The 22,921-nt window shown below is 39.6% G+C and overlaps 1 protein-coding gene across 4 annotated transcripts in view; it reads right to left on the reverse strand.

Annotated features, from left to right (window-relative positions):
* Nucleotides 1-22,921, reverse strand: part of dlg1 (discs large 1) — a 961,276-nt gene that overhangs the window by 84,813 nt on the left and 853,542 nt on the right. For all 4 annotated transcript variants that reach the window (XM_067137677.2, XM_067137678.2, XM_067137675.2 and 1 more), the window contains exons 8-9: nucleotides 10,056-10,269; nucleotides 1,125-1,279 (exon numbers count right to left, since the gene is read on the reverse strand). In XM_067137677.2, coding sequence (XP_066993778.2) covers nucleotides 1,125-1,279; nucleotides 10,056-10,269 — 369 coding nt within the window. The remainder of the gene's footprint in view (nucleotides 1-1,124; nucleotides 1,280-10,055; nucleotides 10,270-22,921) is intronic.

The raw sequence follows: 22,921 nt of genomic DNA on the forward strand, positions 1-22,921 counted from the left end.
TGTACAATATTTTATTTCATTTTACTTTATTTCAAAATTGTCCTCATAATAAAATTTGCATTTTAAATCATACTCCTTGGCTGAATGGTCAGCGTCACAGGTTTCAGCTCATTGGCTCCCAGGTTCAGTTCCCAGAAGGGAGGATTTTAGCTCAGTCTTGGTTTCCTTTGAAATCTAGGAAAAAAACACACACAAACTACCACAAAAACACAGAATATTGACATGCATGCCTCCATATAGGGCTGGCATCAACATCCAGCTGTAAAACAGGGCCAAGTCCACAAGTGTGACACAGAACGCACCCGCGACACCACCAGGTATGAGGAAAAACCGGCAGAAGAGAAAGAATGTTCGCATCAAAGAATATTATAGTAGATTGATATTATCTTCATCTTCTCCTAGGCCTTTTACCAATTTATTGGGGTTAGATTTGGTTCAGTTTTACAGACTTTCCTGACATCAACCCAAGTTTAGGGATATACTATTGCATGTTTTCTGTGGTGGTTGGTAGTGTGGTGTATGTAGATGAAGAGAAATGTATTAAGAAAAACAACGAACATTCAGTCTCCAAGCCAGAGGAATTAACCATACACGATTAAAAACCCTCAGCCAGGCCAGGAATCAAACCTGGGGCCCTCTGAACTGATGGCCAATATGCTGACCATTCAGCCAAGGAGTGGTTTGATATACTAAACTCAAAAAGTTCAATTCTCATTTCCGTAAGAAATAATTCACATAAATTACTACAGGAAAAGTAAAACAACCTCCAGATTCCGAATCATCAATTTGATGAAAAGAAAGATTTAGAAGCTGTGCAGAAACTCTCAAATGGTACAGAAATTAAACTGCAGTATATTGTTTTATATTTCATTCCTGAATATAAAAATGGAAGTCACCCAGGTCAGTCAGGCGAAAACTTTCATTTGCAAACAAGTTCCATTTACCATGAAAGTGACTATCAAGGACGATGCTGATGTAATTCCTCTGCACTTGTCTTGTATTACCAATAGGAAGACATTAAATGAAGGATATGATGAAAATAATGGATTGGAAGAGCATTGTCAGATACATGGTATGGTTATGTTCATTAAAAAAAGCAAAAGGTGGAAATAATATTCTCTTACCGAACATAAAGAGATCTCTTCTGTGATGTCCTCATGAGGGTGCCGGACATAATCTGCTGGGACATTTGCTGTTTCAAATCATGGATCTTCGCTTCAAAGCGATTGTATTCTTCTGGCTTGTATTGAGCCAAAATCGTTACTGTTTGCCCCGCACCCTAAAACAATCAAAGGTTAATATTATGCTCTTAACTTAATGAATATGAGGAACAGATGGAAATAAGATAATAAAAACAACTATTAAATTAATGTGACCTGTTACAAACAAAAGCACACTTGGGATTTAAACTGAATCATCATAAAAGAGGAACCATGAGTAAAAACACACATGAACATGAATAAGATGACTAGACAACTTTGTGCCGAAGTGCAATGTCTTGGTCTAAATAATTTGCTATACAATTGTATTAACAAAGTGAACTGGCACTTGGTACTTCAAATGCATGTTCATATTACTGTATCTTATTGTCAGAATTGTAAGAGAAAAATAGGTAAAAATTATACTTGTCTTATCCATTTAATAACCTCCTCTCACTTCAAATACTAATTATATATTGTATTATTTCACGTCCAGAATATCAGAAATGCCCCTATTGCACTCATTTCATCCATACTGTCAAGCAAAAATAACAGAGGTGTTTAGGATGGGAGAGGGGAGTCTACACGATTGCTGAATACAAAGGAAGTCAGCAAAGCACCCCATGGTATACATCTCCATAGCTACACAATTTCATTTCATTTTTGGGTACACATACTATTTACAATTATGTGTGTGAGTGTGTATTTTAGAGAGAGAAAGAGAATATTAAACTATTCTTCAGTATTATCAAAATTACAAATGGATTCTGTAATAATGGTATGACCCATACCAATGCATTTTTCTTTAGTGTCATACCAGTAAAACAAGAACTTCTCTGCTTTAAATTTAAAAACAAACACAATAACAGCTTAACGAGAACTTGACAACTAGCCAAAATGCCCACAATGCAAGGGAACATCATGTATTGGTAAAGCGAGCTGAAAGGAAGAGGAGGAATACAATGGGTTCACTGGACTTACATCTGCCATAAAGCAATTTATGTCCTGACAAGAACTGAAATCTGACAGTGCTGTGAATCAAGTTGCCACTCAGACTCTAAGAAACTAGCATATCAATGGGCTAATTTTAATACCATGTATCTGACAATGCTCTTCCAATTTCCCTTAAGTCTGGTCACGCCTCCCAGCCACATATGGATATGCAGTGCATCAGAACAATTTCCACTGTGTTCATTTTCCTATGCTTACATGTAAAGGTAAATGAACCTTACCCTATTGTAGGAATGTATGTTTGCATGACTTATTTATGCTCTCCTACAGTATACAGTATAAACAAACAAGCATAGGAAAATAAACACAATGAAAATTGTTCTGATGGACTGCATATCCATATATGGCTGGAAGGCATGACCAGCCTTATAGAAAATAACAGATACAAAGAGCATTGTCAGATAAATTATATTAGAACTCGGAAATTGACACAGAACAATCAAAAATTTATATCGTCCCTAGAAAAGCAAAATATCTTAAGCGACAAAATAGAAATTTTACAGGAGACAATAAAAATTATAAACAAGTCAAATACAGTTTAAGCAATTTTGGTTTTTTATTCTATTCCAGAAATGAATTTTTCACGTTACTGTCATACTGAGTTACGTATTTATTCAATTGTAACAAATAGGAACTTATTTTAAAGTTATGAGTATTGCTTACAATTATTTGCTGGTCACTGTAAGTGTATTGTTTAACAATTTATGAATATCACTGAAGAATTCCATACTGGCATTAACTGTGGTTTAAAAGAAGTTTCCACCTTCCAACAATTAATTTATTAGCTAATCTGTGATTCTTACATAAGTTTAGCTTTATGTCTTATCGACTAATTATAACAGTACATGTTTCATTCCAATTTTGCTGCAGAATATCTTCATCTAAGGAAAGCGTACATTGCAAAAATTGACATAAATAATGAAAACATTGAAAGATGTAAAATTCAATTCTTCACTGATAAAGAGTTGAGAATGCACATAAAAAAGCATAGTGATGTGTAAGTCTATGATGAGACGTTTTTATTGAGTGTTATTTTCTTTTTTCTTCAAGGAGCAAGTTGCTGCTATAGCTAACACTGCGTTGTAGTATAATATTATTTGTGGCAGGTAAAACATCTGTATATAGAGTTGGTACTACTTGACTAGAGTTCTGATGTAATTTAAGTTCATATGTGGACCAGGGAAACTCCTTGAAACCGTACTAGAAGTTAGGTTTGACTGCAGTGTTATCTTTGATAATAAAATATAGCTAAGGATTCTTTATGATGGTCCTGCTGTGCTCAGTAGTAGTAGTAGTAGTAGTAGTAGTAGTAGTAGTAGTAGTAGTAGTAGTAGTAGTAGTATATTCAGTGCTTGAAGTGGGATATAAAATAAAATACAGTGGGATGATTTTAATCACTTTTCCAGCCAACACATAATTTCCATTCAAACACACTCAATTATTACTCTGAATTCTATGCACATGTTATATACTTTTAAAAGATTGATGATAAGTCTTCAATGTCTTGGGAACCGATGACCTGCACCTAATATACCCGAAAGAAATACACCCAACAGATCTTATTCGAAAAAAAAAAAAGATAAGCTAATCTGTTTATTACACCCACTTTCTTGAACAACTATCCCTTCAGTAGGCTGACATAGTAGGTGGTCCGGATGTATTTTTTCCCCTAGCATTTAAACGTTTAAAGCAAATGGAAGGGAGCGTAGGCAGTCAGGTAGTAGACCATTTTATGGCCTTCAGTCGCCAACTGATCCTTGGTCGTCAGACGTCCACCCACCCACACCTGGTGTGGAGTGTTTATCAGTTTGACATTTTGAAACAGATTTGCCGTAAGCTTGAAATGAATTTTATATTTCCGCTGACTGAACTATCTGGGGGTTTACACCAACCCCTGCGCTTGCCGTGCAAGTCTGGGACACCTCTTTGCTCTCCATATATTCTGTAAACAGACCCATGATCCATCACTCCACAGACATTAACCAAAGCAGACCACCGGTCTTCGCTTAACGCGAAGACATTGGAAAGCCTGTTTAGCGCACTGTGATGTCGTCCAAGCTGAGCCATAATGAATCTCTAATCTAGCTTTCGTGATCCAGGTAAAGAGGCTTTATGCTTTATCCAATTCCAAATCTTTATCTAAGACTACCTTAGACATATTATAACAAGACAAACTCGTCACCTCTAAATGTACAAATCCAATAACAATGATGATCCTACCAAAAATGAATCAACAATGTCTATCTGTTCGGTCATCAGCCCAGAGGCTGGTTGTATCCACAAATAGCACCACAATAGGTTATACAGTTAAGGGGAAACCACAACAACCAATGGTGGCGCCAAAATGAGGCACACTAGACAAGATGAGGAATGAGGTAGTTTGCTATTGCTTTCCTCACTGGGCCAGAAAGTGCTCTTGGAGCATGACTGACCTTATGAGCAACACCTTTCATAACAATAAGATGAACTGGCCATGGCTCTGAATGTCATTACTCAGCACTACTCATACCCCAGCAGCTTCCACATTGCCAAAGATATTGATAAGACTGGAACTTCCATGGAAGCTACATTTTGCTCTGGCTTGTACCAACAGACAGATGCTAAAGTACTGCATCCATCAAGGAATGGCAGTAGGCAGAAAGCAACAATATAAAATTCTATATTACTATTTGTCCACTGTGAGTAGATATGTCCACAATTTTGACATGAAATGAAATGAAATGAAATGAAATGAAATGTTGTATGGCTTTTAGTGCCGGGATATCCCAGGACGGGTTCGGCTTGCCAGTTGCAGGTCTTTCTATTTGACTCCCGTAGGTGACCTGCGCGTCGTGATGAGGATGAAATGATGATGAAGACAACACATACACCCAGCCCACGTGCTATTGGAATTAACCAATTAAGGTTAAAATCCCCGACCCGGCCGAGAGTCGAACCCGGGACCCTCTGAACCGAAGGCCAGTACGCTGACCGTTCAGCCAACGAGTCGGACACAATTTTGACAGAAAAAGATCTACAGTGCCAGTACTAAGTATGTATGTATGTATGTTTAAAGAAATATGCTTTCTTGTCTCTTTCTTTCTGTCTTTTTACATCTTAGAGAACTTAGAATGTCAAGATCATCAAACCTGTATACTCAAGCATTTGTGAACTGTCTAGTTTCCAACCAGATACCAGTAGAAGATTGTGCCTCTGAAATGAATTGTGAATTAATTAGCCAATGTCCTCAAGAGAGGAACATGTTCAGTTTTTAACCTACAGCTGAAGGGAGAAATTGTGTGCAGAGTGACCAACAATGGAATTCACTTCCACCTGACTTCGAGTATCGTTACATGAATTACCTCACTAGAGAACAACCAAAGTGCTTTAAACCACTGTTCAATGGTGGTTGGCATAGAGAAGATGTATCAGTACGGTCATGAAAACCAAAATTAAATGATATCAAAGTCGTTTGAGACCTGGAATCTAGGATATCTGAAAAAAAAAAGTTTAATTTTGGAAAACTCACACAAATCAAGAGTGTCAAACATATAAATAAAATACTTTTGTGAGGTACCATACATTAGTCAGGGTATACTGTGTTTAGAATTTAAAATTCCAACTTTGTAGTACAGTAGGTAAGAAAGTAGTGTATGATATATTCACTGTAATTATTAAATCAGTCATAATCAACCTGTATTCAGGGCTGTTGCCCAGGTGGCAGATTCCCTATCAAAGAACTTGGAAACTCACTGAACGTTTCCCTAATTCCTCCTCTCATAAATGAATGTATGTCTATCCCTTAGTCACATTTCCTGATACAGGTTCAGTGGTGAGACAAGATTGTATTTTAATGGCATGCTTTTTACGGCCGGATGCCCTCCCTGATGCCAACCTCAGTTGAAGATGAAATGAATTATAGTGAATGAAATTGGGTAAGGAGGTGGAGGGAATCAGTTGTGGCCTATGAATAGAAATTGTCCCAGCATTTGCTGGAAGTGAAAATGGGAAATCACAGAAAGCCCTTCTCAGGACAGCCGATAGTGGGGTTTGAACCAACTCGTCTCCTGAATGCAGAGCTTGTCTCAATAGCTGTAGCATGTTAACAAGAGTAGCTACTCAGTTCTTTTCTTCCTATAAATGAATATATGACTCAATTTGTCCTCTTGAATTCTATCTTCATATTATGATGTTTCCTATCTTTAAAAGCTACACTTAAGCTTATTCTTCTACTAATGACATTCGACATTATCTCTCCAATTGCAGCTCTGAACATACTGCTTGGTCTAGCAGCTCATCTCCTTACTCCCAAGAATTCCCATCCCAAAGTTCACAAAATCTTTGTAACTACTCTTTTGTCACAAATCACCCAGAAGAAATCATGCTGCTTTCCTTTGGATCTTTCCCAGTGTAATAATCTTAGTGTAGGTCCCACTAGTAACTGGGGTCTTAACCAGAGAATTAAATGCCCTCTCCTTTATATCGTTACTAACACCACTAAATACCCCTCATAATCATATGAAGAGATCTGTAACCTTTATTTACAACCTCATCAATGTAATTACACAATGAATATCTTTCCTTATATTAAAACCTAGATACTGTACTTACAGTGATCCCCATGAGGTAGGTGCTATCACCCCATCAACACAGTAATTAAAACTGAGAGGAGATCTCAGGATACAAAATATTCGTATGTAAAAGTACACACGGGTCGTTAGTGATACATTCTAGAATATTTACTTTGCATTTATACATGCAATTTAGGTTTTGTTTACTCTAACTAATACAGGTATACAGGAACACTGCACATCAGGCGACAGGTAGCTGACCTGAGTTTCCTCCACAGGATCTTAAATGGGCATTACTCTCGGAACATCTATTCTCACTCCTCTCTCTCTGTGTTCCTTCCCGCTCCACCAGAATCAAAGACCTTCTCCACATTCCCCATATTCAGCACTCAATACTTCAACGATCTTTCTTAATGTGCCTCCCAACTCTCCCTAACACTATTAATAGAAGACAAGGGCATTAAATAAAAGCATATTCGAGAGGGGTTGTCTCTTAAGGATAAGTTGATGTCAAGTCATGAGCGCCCGCAAGGGGGGACAAGGGGGGGGGGGGGGCAAGCCCCCCCTGGAATTCTAAAATGGTTGATGTTCAATTGTTTAATATCATACCAGATTATTTCATAAACTGAACTTACTGACAGTCATCTAGGAACTGTTATAAGCAGAAATTTCTGTAAACAATTTAATGTTGCTGACGTTACATTGGTTTTTATATTCAAGAAAATTGTTAATGTGCCCCCCTCCCCTGGAAAAGATCCTGCGGGCGCCCGTGTGTCAAGTGGTTATACCACCATCTTACCGGGCAAGTTGGCCGTGCGGTTAGGGGCACGCAGCTGTGAGCTTGCATCCGGGAGATAGTGGGTTCGAATCCCACTGTTGGCAGCCCTAAAGATGGTTTTCCGTGGTTTCCCGTTTTCACACTAGGCGAATGGTGGGGCTGTACCTTAATTAAGGCCACGGCCGCTTCCTTCCCACTCCTAGCCCTCTCCTATACCATCGTCGCCATAAGACCTGTCTGTGTCGGTGCGATGTAAAGCCACTAGCAAAAAAACCGCCATCTTGACCCACGACGACTTTGCTATGAACATGGACATTCGCATGGTTTTCGATTTGGACAGTTGTTATTAGTAGGCTGTATACCCGATCTTGTTATCTTTTGTCATGTTTGTTACATTTTATCATGAAAGTTTACATTTTGTTAATTAGTCTGTTGACAGGATAAGTGAAATTTGCTCAGTGTAGCTGTAGGCCTATAGTGTGCTTCGTGAATTAATAAATAAATAAACTGGTGTGAAAGAGGGGAACCCCAGAAAAACATCTTCAGGTCTGCTGACAGTGTAGCTTGATCCTACCGTCTTCCAAAAGCCAACAAACAATTCCTTGACCCAAAATGCATAGCCAATTGCTCAATACTATAAATTTTACAGCTAAATAATAATAATAATAATAATAATAATAATAATAATAATAATAATAATAATAATGGCATTTGTTTTACGCCCCACTAACTATTTTTACGGTTTCGTACCGGTAGATCTACTCACACGGAACTGACGTATGTGAGGATCTTCAAATACCACCGGACTGAGCCAGGATCGAGATACCTACAGGCCTGACAGTACTTATAAGTACCAATATTATTTTGCTCAATAATTTTTTCAACTTTCTAAGACAAAACCTATTTGATAATATAAAGATTATAATTGGTAATTTAGTAAACAAGGGCTAAAGAAAACAAAGGTCCAATAATACTGCCTTGTGGGACCTCTCTTAATCATTAGAAGATCAGATGATGCTTCAGCTACTCTAATTCTCCGAGTTCTATGTTCTAGAATTTAGCCACCCATTCAATCTCTCTTGTCAACTCCAATAGCCTTCATTTTCGTCAGTAGTTTATTATGAAATGAAATGTCGTATGGCTTCTAGTGCCGGGATATCCCAGGACGGGTTCGGCTCGCCAGGTGCAGGTTTTTTTATTTGACACCCGTAGGTGACCTGCGCGTCGTGATGAGGATGAAATGATGATGAAGACAACATATACACCCAGTCCCCGTGCCATTGGAATTAACCAATTATAGTTAAAATCGCCGACCCGGCTGGGAATCGAACCCACGACCCTCTGTACTGAAGGCCAGTACGCTGACCGTTCAGCCAACGAGTCGGACAGTAGTTTATGATGATCTACTCCATCCAAAGCCCTGGATAGGACAACAGCGATTCAGTCCATTTGACATCCGAATCTAAAATATATGTTATATCTTGCTGAAATCCTACGAGTTAAGCCTCACAGGAATAACCTTTCCTAAACGTGAACGGCTTTCTATCAAACCAGTTAGTATTTTTGCAAACCTGTCTAATATAATTAGAAAGAATGCTTTTCCATTTACAAGCAACACATGCCAAGTTGACTGGCCTGTAATATCCGCTGTATGTTTATCACTTTGTTTCTTTCTATGGGACTACTGTAGCAATTCTGTAGTCATTTGGTATAACACCTTCATGCGAACAGTCATCAAACAGGCCTACGTATTTCTGATACGACTCTATATCCCAACCAATTACCTTTAGTATATCCCCATATAATAATGTTATTATATATATTACATTATACATTACATTGTTTTTACGTCCCACTAACTACTTTTTGACGGTTTTCGGAGACGCCGAGATGCCGGGATTTTGTCCCGCATTAGTTCTTTTACGTGCCAGTAAATCTACCGACACGAGGCTGACGTATTTCAGCACCTTCAAATAACACCGGACTGAACCAGGATCGAACCTGACAAGCTGGGGCCAGACGGCCAGCGCCTCAACCGTCTGAGCCACTCAGCCCATCGGTATATTCCCAGAAATACCGTCAACCCAGCTGCTTTTCAAGCTTTCGATTTTTATATCTTCTTGTAAATGTCTATCATCATAGGTAAATTTCAGTAGTCGGTCATTATTAGTCACCCCCTCAATCTGTACATTACCAACTATACTGTACATACTACTGACTGAATACTTCTGCCTTTTGTAAATGGTGGCGATTGCTGTTTCAAGAGGAAGTGCAATTAGGTGATCATTCTCTCTTGCCTTCTGCAAGGCCTCGCGTATACACTCCTCTTATTCATTAATGATCTACGGAATTTCCTTCTTGGGACCTGTTTCTGTCTTGGTATAACTCCTTTATGCAAACAGTAATCAAATAGGTCGTAAGTACATATATCCTTCCATTTTTTCCTAAAATGAATATGACTATATGACTGTCAATTATGTTTATGGAAAATAGTCAAAATGGAATAACAGAACTAACCTTGAGGGCCTGTGCCGCCTCCTCGTGCGTGGCGGTGCGGAGGTTAATGCCATTGACGCTTAGGATCTGGTCACCACGACGCAACTCACCACTCAAGTCGGCCGGCCCACCCGCCAAAATGAATGAGACGAAGATGCCCTCGCCATCTTCGCCACCAACAATGTTGAATCCGAGACCTGTGTTACCCTTGTTGAGTACCACCGTCCGCACCTCTCTGCAACATAATTCAAAACAAAATCGTTATGACATTTTAAATGCACACAAGACAAACTTTTGAATAAGAAGATAACCAAAAAGCATTACTATCCCCTGCTAGACTCGTGATCTCAAGAGATATCAGGTAGGCTAACTGGAGACAAGTAGGCCATCGTAAAGGAAGTAAAAACTATGGTAAATGCAAGGTTGCATCACACTTCAATGCTTTTTCTTTCAGTGTCCCTTGCCCCCACCCCCAACCTCGCCGTCTCCCGAGTTACAGCAGATACTGCAAGTGCATCATATTCATTTCATATTTCACAACAAGAAGCTGAGGACTCTTTTCAGATAAATAGTATGTATTTGTAATACTGTCTGACATAAATGTCAAGGAACGAATGAAGTCTGATGAAAATCGGAAGTTCCCACTTGAGAAAAAAATGTCTAAAGGCATTGCTGAATCATACAAGAATGCTTTACAAATTACAGTGATTTGGCAGTTCACCACTGCGACATGAATTCCCTTTCGGTGCGGAGAGTTTGGATGAGGAGATCATTCAAGACTTCACTTCTGAGCAGATTAAGAGTAGGTAAGTATCGAGTTGGAACGTCAATATTCACAACAACTACTTTCTGCACTCGCAATTCGTATGCTTAACTGCTTGCCACCATTCTCTATTATCTCAGCACTCAAAACGGACCTCTACGTGAAGAATAACATCATCATCATCAGCATCATCATCATCATCATCATCATCATCACAGAAGTTCCATGGCGAAAGAAACGCAACCATACAAATTAGTTTAAACTACCGGTAGTCATAAAAGACATTTTTACTACGCTAACACAAATCCACTATCACTGCTCCGTCGCTAGTGCCTGTCAATATGCTCAGTTTCAACAAGACTACGCTTCTTACCATAATGAGTGTACCTTACAGATGTGCCGATGACTCACGCTGTCTTGTTTCGGTAGTTAATTCACTTATCGTAATGAAATGAAGCCGCCCATTGTTCAGAGATGTTTGTATTAATTTTATTATCTGAACAAGGGAGCTTAATCCTGGGACCCGCTAGAGGCAAGTATTATTCACCGCGCCACACCCTGAAGACAGCATGCTGTGGATACGCTCTTCTGGAAGCACTAATCTTACAGAGCTGGTTTCCACGACGACTAACACGTACACGTACACGATAGTATTTCTTGAATGTCCGGCTTCCCCTTGATTAAAGCAAAAACGTAATAATGTCATAATAACTACGATCCAGTTCTTCTATATACCGACTAACTAAAGTATTCTTTATAGAATGGTATCTTGTTTACACTTGAAGCCACGAGTATTATTCATTCATCCGCCGCACACTTGTTTGTAAGAACTTTTAGTATTAAAGTTTAAAGGTGGAAACCTGCTCCATATTCTCAGTTTCAACGTTAATGCAATGCGAGTTAAATTCTAGCAAGTGAAGATATTGCAGTCAGCATGACCAGATACCCCAGTCAATGGAAAATCAGATTTAAGCTGCTGCCCTGATGCCTCCGATGAAACTAAATTTGGAATTTAAGTTCTAGTTATTTTTAAAGTGTCTTGTGTATCCGAACACACTAGTATTTAACACGCTGTTATTTCATCTTAGAAGAAAATGCGCTGGCTTCCCTCACAGCTATGCCATATTAAATATTCTTGTAGTCCTACCGCTTACAATAATTAACGTAAGCCAATTAATTTCTTAGTTAGTAAAGAGCCACTGATAAATTGACTCACCTCTTCTTTTAACAGGCAATAAAGTAATGGGAATAGTGCCACTGCTTTCGACTATCGGTAAAGCCCCTGTGACTGGTACTGTAGGATGTAAACATTAAATCAAATGGAAGAAGTGTACTGATGTTTGTACAGAAGGAGCCAAACCAATCATAGGGAAAACAGCTGGGGGTAGTAACACGTATCAAAGCTGTGGCGCCCTGTGCAAGTAGTCGCAATACGAATGCTTCTCAATAATGGATGGCTTTTTGGTAGATACAAAAACATGTCTCGAAGTAGTTAATATCATCCAACATTTAACTGATTTCAAATAATCTTTTCAGACATTGTCCATCGAAAAATATAATTGGATAAAGAAACTGTTAGTTCTTTAGAAAGACCAGATTACATGTCCGGATAAATATTTGAGAGTCTGCTAAATCTGACATCAGACATTTCTTTAAAACAGAGAAATACTGAACTTCCTCTCACTTAATTCTGTTTAGCCTACTTCAGGAATATTTGGACGTTTCTCAATGTGCAATATTTTATTTTGTTACTGATGTTAAGAGCCCTCGGGATGTTTGAAAAGCCTCACAGAAGTTCAGATTCCCTATGGGAATGAACATCTATATCATCACAGGAGTTTGACAACCTGGAAACCAACGACACGAAAATGTCCCATTCAAACACCCTCAGTGGCGACTGCTCATCATCAGACTGCGAGGGCTGCAAGTCTGGGTTATAGAACATTGTTGAAACTCAATGCATCGACTGATGATTTCTAAAGGAATATATAGTATGCCAATCTGAGTCTTCTGTGCTGTAGAACTGTAAACTCCTGCCACATTTGTACTGGCCGTCGCTGCACACCTTAAAAGCCAAGATCGAACCTGCTACCTAGGGAACAGAAGAGCAGCGATTAACTGACTGTGCCGCTGAGGTCGGCACTTGTGTCTCCTATTTCCAATAAGATTTATCTTGAAGCTATGATGTACGAATTCTCTGAATGGTGGCGGTTTCGTTTTTATTCTAAGGACATTAATAAAAGCATGGTAACTGCTCTCTCATCGGGTTGGTTATAAGGATGATGTAAGGAAACTATAAAAAGAAAAGAGCACATGAATTTCAAAGAATTGTCCTCCTGATACCTGAATAAGGACATAAAAGATTCAGAAGTACAACCCCGAGTTATAAGGAAAAGGAAAAAAGAAATGTCGCGGCTCTGAATCCCGTTTGATAGTGATGAGCTCCGTGGGTAAGTCCCCTTCTCTGCCTAAGATACGCCATTTTTTTTTAAGAAAATACTGGTACAGGTTAAGCCTGCCCTTTTAATCATCATATATACAGACATAGGTTATTCGAACTTCCATCCCAGGACTAATATTGGTTAACTACCTTCCGAGGAAAACGACAAGGCTTTAAAAGTTTAAGGTGTACATTTTTACTTAATATCTAAATTTACTTAATCCAAATCCAGCCAACTCAAAATTAAGAGATCATCATCACCATCATCATGAAACTGGATTTAAAGTATCGCTCATCTACTGTAAGATTGGTTTTCTACGGCTTCACATTTGAACTCCAAATAAATGTTGCGATAGTACACCTACTAGACATTTACAACTTGGCCGCTCCCTTCTCAACCGTAACCTCTAAAAGACGGGCAGACACCGTAGATCATGAAAATTAACATACCGAGCGAGTCGGCCGTTCGCTTAAGGTCGCGCAGCTGTGAACATGCATTCGGAAAATGGTGGGTTCGAATTCCACAGTCGGCAGCCCTGAAGATGGTTTTTCGTGGTTGTCCATTTTCAAACAACGAAAATGCTGGGGCAGTACCTCAATTAAGGCCATGGCCGCTACCTTCCCAATACATGCGTCGCCAGAAACATTCGATGTGTTAGCACCACGTTAAATCCATAGGAAGAAGAAACTTTACACACATTAAGAACTCACAAGTAGGTCTTGCCAACGTGTCCCCACCGATTTCATACATTTTCAACACACGTGCAGGTCATGGTGAGAACTTTCATCGGTTCAAATTGCAAGGCGCAACTGCCATCCAATTCAGAGAAAATGGAAAGTGCATATTTCGAGAGAGCTTCACAAAACCAGCACGTGACATTCTTACAAAGAATGCGTAGCGAAGCACGGGTACATCAGCTAGTAGTATAAATATTAGAGAATTAAATTTTAGGCCTTCCCCTAAACTATCATTTAATTCAGCGTGAATAAAATGATTTGTAGCCTAGATTCTAGCGACTCATTCTCTAACTTCGTATACCACTTTTCAATGAGATAGGACCACTAATAACGTAAATATTTAAGAATTAAATTTTAGGCCTTCCCCTAAACTACCATTTCACTCAGCGTTAATAAAAGTATTTATAGCCTACATTGTAGCGACTTATTCCCCGACTTCGCATACCAATTTTTATTAAGATAGGACCACTAATAGCATACATATTTGAAAGTTAAATTTTAGTCCTTCCCCTAAACTACCATTTCTATCAACGTGAATAAAATTATTTATAGCTTAGATTGTAGCGACTCATTCCCCGACTTTGCATACCGATTTTCATTAAAATCTCTTACGCGATTTCTAGTGATGCGTGTACATACATACATACATACATACATACATACATACATACATACATACATACATACATAAATTACGGAAAAGAAAAAAGTGCATTTCCTTGTTACTGTGGACATGACCGATACAGAAATACCATTATTTTCAAATTCTGAGCAATGTACAGACAAAACTCTTATTTTATATATATATATATAGAGAGAGAGAGAGAGAGATAGATAGTGTTTTACGATACCTGAAGTAGCAGAAAGGAAAGATCCTTCCTCGAAGCTTGCCAGGTACCAACCTACCAGCCCCAAAGTGCATTTTTACTTATATACGCTACAGTAGAAGAATTAAAACCGTGGCAGCCTGGAACTAAAGAATACTACCATCTTATTCGTCCCTTGGCACTAGCCAGACCTAACTCACCTTGACCATGGTCTTGTCCAGACCAATATTTTGTAGCTCTAACCTATCTTTTGTCGTCATTCATATTTCGTATTATTCAATAGCTGTGTATAATGCACTGACGTTGGCAAGCCCGTCCAATGCATTGTGAGCTCGTCGCAGCCGCCGCCATGTTGGATCTATAACCTATATATTCATTTCTTCCTTGTGTGAAGACCTGTAGACATTAGAAATGATGTCCAAAGAAAGAAAGAAATATAGCTAAATGAGTTCTGCTTCAGGACCACTTTGGTTTCACTTATAATATGGATTATGAGTCAAAATACACTCATGGAAATAATCCCAATGATATGAGGAACTTTTATTAGCCATGTTGTCTATGAAACAATTTACTAATAGTATCAGGAAAATCCACTAGTAATTTTGACTCATCCGCTAATTACTACCAGTCCCCGCTATGAATGATGTGAAAATGTTGCTCACAGGGTCGGATGATACATGCATTCCAGTGGGCTTGGCAGACTGATATGCAATAGCAACCCCTGGCTCGGTGAGGAAAGCAACGGGAAACCACCTCACTCTTCATTTCCCTAGTGCGCCTAGGCTATCTATGACAGCTGATGGCGGAACTGTTGAGGATCCAGCCTTAGAGCTGAGGACCGAACATACACATACAAGCTAATTACTTATATTATTGGCTAATAACTCTATGGAACATAATAGTAATAAAGATTAATTTGGCCGAACATAAGGAAAGATTACAAGACTTGGGCTCGAGCATGTTTGGAATGCCAGAATATAAGATCAACGAGCACATGCAACCAGCTCTAGCAGATTTTTCTGTACCTAACGAACGATTGACACACATCAATGTGGACATCGTTGGCTCCTTACCACCTTGCAGGGGATTCCGATATCTAGTATTAACGGTCGTAGACAGGTTTTCCCTCTGGTTGGAAGCAGCACCTTTGGAACACCAAGCAGCAGAAACTGTAACTAGAACCTTAATTTCGTGTTAGTTTCCAAGATTTGGTATACCGCTCCGAATCACAACAGGCCAAGGTCGGCAATTTGAGAGCGAGCCCTTTTTTTTTTTTTTTTTTTTTTTTTTTTGCTATTGGCTTTACGTCTCACAGACACAGATAGGTCTTACGGCGACGATGGGACAGAAAAGGGCTAGGACTGGGAAGGAAGCAGCCGTCGCCTTAATTAAGGTACAGCCCCAGCATTTGCCTGGTGTGAAAATGGGAAACCACGGAAAACCATCTTCAGGGCTGCCGACAACCCACTATCTCCCAAATACTGGCCGCACTTAAGCGACTGCAGTTATCGAGCTCGGTAAGGTGAGCTCTTCAAAACTACTGCGAAGTATTTACGTTCTCAGAGCAAAAACAACTACCGCCTACCACCCTCTGGCTAATGGACAAACAGAACGTCAACACCGGACACTGAAAGCAGCACTTAAAATGCCACCTGCTTAAATCACATTCTTGGATGGAGTCATTTCCCCTTGTCCTCTTATAAGGGAAGTACCTCAGCTCGAACGGCTAAAACCGACTGGAAGTGCGCTTAACATGTGAAGATATGTCTGTTCTACTACCCATCAAGGGCATTTATCTGTAAAACCCCGCATCAGTGCACAATCAATGTTTGGAAGTTACAGCGTACAAAGATTGCAGAAACTACCGTGCAACAGACATTTTGGACCATTATGGTAACAAGAAACAGATGTGGTGCAGTATCATCTGGCAAAAGGTTGAACACGTGCTTGCAACAAGAACTCTTAACACATGCAGTACCGTGTTGAAATAGTCATCTTTCCCACAACAGAAGATTGTTGTCCTTTATTCGACGTCGAAGTGTAAATGTGGAGTTTTAATGAAGTGATTAAAACACAGCGAAAGGAACAGTATGCACACTTAACGAGGGCAATATGTAGACATATTACATTATTTACAATATTCCCGCATTGCAGTAGTCCAAACTCAAATGCCACGGTGATCACATTATCAAACGAAGCAACAGGAATATCCACATCATAACCTACTCTTTGCCATGCGTAAGTTATGTTAACATAGGTTTGTATCTCGGTGCAGATAGTTGGTTGAAGATGATGGAGTGAATACGGATGATGAAGTATCGATCATGTAACGTGGCCTGCGTAGTATCTATTTACAAACGTACAAAATCAAGAAGACGTCTGAAACAGAGGTTGTATTACCGAAAAAATCTACATCCAGAGGTTGACAGTATTTGGTTGTCTTTGGTGGCAATATCTTTAATGTAATATCTTTATTTGGAAAACACTCTTCAATGACGCTGTAGTCTTTGTGTTCTGACCAGGAATCGCAAAGTAACAGACCTCTCTCACCAACATGTTCAGCAAGGACCGAATTAAAGAAGCTCTTCATTTATGTGCTCTAGTGATTTTCCACTTTTACTCGCTTCAACATGGATGTTCCGTGGACACATTGCTGTCAGTTTCTTTGCAACCCGCGGACCAATTGTTCCATCATTTTCTTGCAGACAAATGTAAAGCTTGTTCGCTAATTTGCCATTCATGAACACAGCCACATCAATTGTGTAACTATGCAGACTGTACCAGACCAACTGTTGACTTTTCCCCTCCGTTTGAAAGTGTTGCAGAAGACGTTAGTTCATAAAAAAATTGGCTCTGATCACTATTCCACACGCATTCGTTCATTATATTCCCGTCTTGAATAAACATGTTCACGTCTGCCACAAATGTTTCTACTGTTTGTATAATAACATGCTCTTCAATCTCTTTGCGAGCCATGAACATAGTGATATGCCAGGACTAAATCTTGTATTCGTCTTTGAAGGCCTTAACAAAATGCAACGAAGCTTTAAAATTGTCCAGAGAAACTGTTTTAGCGGCCTCTAGAGCCCACGCTTGAATGTACCAGTAGTGGACCACTGATCCATTATCTCTAGCTCTGTCAAATTGTGCCTTTACAGACTCTTCTAAAGCCTTCAATTTTAATGTTTTGTTTCCCTTCAACAGACCTGGGTCTTGCCTTTTGCGCGTCACATAATCTAAAATTACCTTGCCGTTTGATTTCGACCTAATGCAGGTATTTCATTAGTTTCTGATAAGAATTGTAACCGCGATTATAATAATCCGCATAAATGTTGTCCGATGTTTAGTCATCAATACTCCGTATCACACTTGTTCGTACACATTTTGGGGGTGAAGGAGCGAAATCACTGCCACGTGTAGTTCCTTCCGTTGCTGGATTGTCGGTACGGCTGGAACCCTCATACTCATGTGCTGTTTCTTCTACGCCGTCCGCCTCACAGTCACCATTACTCTCCAATAAGTGTCGGTATGTAGTTCTGTTACAGATCCATTGTATTTCTGCGTTATGATATCATATAACAAACATGCAAATGGCCCATCCTCCACTCCACTTACATCTTCACTATCCAGTGTGTAGCGTCGGCGTACCTTTTCAAGCAGCAACTTCACAGGGTTGATTGGCTTCCACCCACTCATGTCAGACGTTTATGTGTGCACTATACCACGACACTCTGCAACTAACAGGGAGTGATGTGCGCGAGTGATGCCTGGAATCGCGGTACTCGACACGTTCGAGTCCAGGCTCGGACTCGTTTCGTTTGCGAAGACTCCGTGACAGCATGACGTCACACGCTCGCTCTCTCGCCCGCTCTTGGATGGATGAAGCAAGCAGCCTATTGCTAAACTGCGCCAAAGCCTACAATCGTCCGGGGCAACAAGTGAATACAGAATTTTATATTTACATCATACCTTCGGCAGGTATAATGCAGGGTATTAAGATTAGGCGGCCAGAATGTGATGTATGTTCACGCAGCAAATCATCAGACAAAACGTAATTCTGTTCTAGCTAAACAGCTGATGGAACGCAATGAACAAAACACACTCTCCGTTTTGACGTTTATCATTGCAACACATGACTGTGCAAAGGAACAGAACCGAGTGTGTTGCAGTCTTTAGAAGTTGAGCGAAAGTCGAAGAATAGTTGCGGGATTTAAGCAGTACGGTACTGTAAACATCAACAGTGTCAAGTAGGAAGAGATCGGCTGTGGACTGCTTTGATGTCTCTGAAACTATTCTCAATAATGTTGTATGCAACATATGTAATAATACATTAAGTTACAGCAAAAGTACAAACACCATGCTAAAACACCAGAATGAAGTGCATGAAATCAGTGTGAGAATGCCTGAAGGGCAATTACGTCACCATCGTAGAATTGACAAGGATCATAATACATACCCAGGTAAATACTGTAACATAGTTACGTAAATAATATAAACGTAGTTTAATAACAGAAAATCAGTTTTTTATGTATTAATTACATAAAACAATCCATTACTTAAAATAAATATTTTGTGCTCTGCTTTTCTCTAGGTCGACGAATACCAATATTTTTCTTCGGTCCTAGTTGTCTCTCAAGTTGACAGTTTGTTAGTAAGTCATAACTTTTAGTGCCTATGAAGATAATTATCATAACAATCAAATTATTGACGGCCGATGACTCAACAAATCCAATCATCAGCAGCTAACATATTGCAATCCACACAAAAGCTGGAACCGAGCAAGTGGCCGTGCGGTTAGGGTCGCGCAGCTGTGAGCTTGTATTCGGTAGATAGAGGGTTCGAACCACACTGTCGACAGCCCTGAAGATGCTGTTCCGTGGTTTCCCATTTTCGCACTAGGCAAATGCTGGGGCTGTACCTTAATTAAGGCCACCGCCGCTTCCTTCTCACTCCTAGGCCTTTCCTATCCCATCGTGACCATAAGACCTATCTGTGTCAGTGTGATGTAAAGGAAACTGTAAAATTTAAAAAAATGTTGTGGGTGACCCTGAATGTCCTGCACTCCAGTATAATTAGATTATAGTTATTTTAAGACATGTCTACAGATAGCGAAACCAGTATGCTTGTACTCGACTCTGGCGTCGAATATGCCGATTTTAAAAGAGCACATACTCGATTTTACTCGATTCCGTCGCTAGCCCATCACTACTAACAGGCATTGCGTGTACAGCTCCAATGTAGCGCGGCCTGTGCGCTGACTGTCAGATGGCGCTGGCGATCGAACACGTACTTTTACAGATGAATGGCCTTGATAGCTATTGACATAGGTACAAGTGTATACTTTAAGCCCACTTTCTGTCGGTTTTAGCTGTTCGAGCCGGGGTACTTCCCTCGTTAGATATCCGTACCGCAATCAAAAAAAACTTGGTCCTTACAAAGTGAAGAAGAGCAGCCACAAGTATTTTGAAGTTGAGGTCAATAGAAAAGGTAAAAAGATCACTACTGATCGCTTGAAACCAGCTTTTATACTCACGGTAAGATATGTCAATGCAGCACTTGCAGACAAATACAGATGAAATACAACAAACTGATCACTCACCACCAAGTCCTGTGCCCGTAGCATCTGAAATAAGAACTAGATATGGTCGAACAGTTCATTTCCCCCACAGATTCGTGGACTCTGGCGGTTATTTGGGGAAGTGGTGGTGGGGGGGGGGGGGAGTGTCTAGTGGAAGTAATAGATGCATAGAATAATGACATTACCTTCGTCATGGAATAACGAAGAAATACCTTTTTCGTTTGTTTTTTATTACCGGTAATATTCATGTTGGTATTTTTTACCTTTTAAGTCATATGTAGAGAAGAGTAAACAAATAGTTACGGGACTAGCTTACTGTGTTTTTTTTGTGGATAATTGATTATTTTTACCCCACAAACAGAAGCTAAGACGATACAAATAACAGAAGCTAAAACGGTACGTTTGGAGAAAGATTGAATAAAGTTTAGTCGCAGAAAAGAGAGAGTTATGGCTCTAAATTTGCAGACCTGACATAAGAATGTCAGAAGATGCGGCGTAGATAAGACAGGCTAAGTTAATCATATAGTAAAGTAAACTCGTGTCCTCATCCTGAGATGGTGCAGGTCTTTTCAGACACACTCCCAATGGAGGTGAGCTGCATGCACCATTTTAACCAGATATCAGTCCTCCTGTCATTCTTAAAGTTCTGGCAGTACTAGGAATCGAACCCGGGCCCCCGAGGACGGCAGCTAATAGTGCTAAAAGCTACGGAGGCGGACAGTTAATCATATGAGACGAGGCAATCATTGCTCCCCATTACGCTCTTTCAACATTAGATCCGCTACTTACAATCACAAATCACCTTTCGCTAGGAAAGTGATCTTTGTTGGTACAGACTTCCGACAGTGCCTGGCAGTTAATTCCTCACTCTTACAGAACAGCTGTTATCCGGTCAAGTTTTAAACAATGTACCTTACGGCTCAAAATTAACATTTAACTTCACTGAAGGGCTTCTAAAACTTGGAAACGGAGAACTAGACCAAATGGCACTATCGAGATTCAACAGAACCGGATTTCAAAAAATATTTTACGAGATTCACTAGGTTCTTTTCATCCAAGTGAGTGTACAATGTTTTCCAAAGTAGCATTTTTTTTAAACCCAGGAAACAAGTTATCATCAACCAATAGGTTATGAATAGTTTGAAAGGTGACCAAATAACCTACGTTAGCACTGACTCCATAGTGTGCGATGGTATCAATGAGGTTAATAAAGCTGGTTTGTGCAATGAAACGAGATTGAATCTACGGGAGCTAGACAAAAATATCGTTCATGCAGAAATTCAGACGGGTTCAGCTTCAGGAAGAAAGTCCAAGAATAGATTTAGCACCTGTGAATGTGGGTATGCCGGACTGAGTGGCTCAGACGGTTGAGGCGCTGGCCTTCTGACCCAAATTGGCAGGTTCGATTCTGACTCAGTCCAGTGGTAGATGAAGGTGCTCAAATACGTCAGCCTCATGTCGGTAGATTTAGTGGCACGTACAAGAAATCCTGAGGGAAACAATTCCGTCACCTCGGCGACTCCGAAAACCGTTACAAAGTAGTTAGTGGGACGTAAAAAAAAAAAAAAACATTAAACATAATTAAGCTGGGTATACCATTCGTTCTTAAATGGAGGCACTTTCGTCTAAATTTAGCCTTCTCTGTCACAATGAATAAGTCACCAGGACAGACTTTAAAGTTGGGATGAATCTCCCTACATCAGTGTTTTGGACAGTTGTACGTAGCTTGGTTATGTGAACGAATCTGATCCACGAAATGTCACTATAATATTTGTCCCAAGTGGAAGATAATAATTGCTTTTACTCAACTAAAGTCTAAAATCTGAGGTAAATTAAGAAATAATACGAAATATTTTATTTGTAGAGAATAAATACTTTACTGCCTTACAACTACTATTTATGCTACGTCGCAGCGCTTTCGTAAGTGTTTTGTCTGTCTAACACTGTTGTATGTTATGTCTTTGCTCACTGAAGTTGTTTGAATTAATTAGGTGTTTTCTTCATGTAGCTTATTCGTTTTGTGCCCTAACTCATTCATTATTATTGGTCCAGGGAACATGCTATTTTCCTTTCAACATAACAATAATACAGTATATTTATTGGCCCAGGGATCATGCTATTTTGCTGTTTGAACTGCCCACGCTAGTCATACAGACAAAGATAATGAGAATTCACAGACATAGCACTCCCATTCGGTGATGCTAGCCCTGGACCTCAAGAAAGAAACAAAAGACGGCGCGAGCAGAGGAATGCAACATAACTGAGTCCTGTCTACAGCCCGTAAGTACGTATATATATTTCTCCATAGATTTTTCTAGTCACAACGGTATTTGTTAATTTACCTCAGATTTTAAACTTTATTTGAGTAAAAACAATTATCTTCCATTTGGGACAAATATTATAGTGACATTTCGCGGATCAGATTCGTTCACATAAACCTATAGGCCTAATATCTGTTTTGGTTCCATTCAAATGCCATATAAAACCTGGAAAGTAACTTTTATTCATAAGGTATGCTAATAGTCCATTTAGAATTTCCAA

Source organism: Anabrus simplex, chromosome 1 (assembly GCF_040414725.1).
Source record: "Anabrus simplex isolate iqAnaSimp1 chromosome 1, ASM4041472v1, whole genome shotgun sequence".
NCBI classification, from domain to species: domain Eukaryota; kingdom Metazoa; phylum Arthropoda; class Insecta; order Orthoptera; family Tettigoniidae; genus Anabrus; species Anabrus simplex.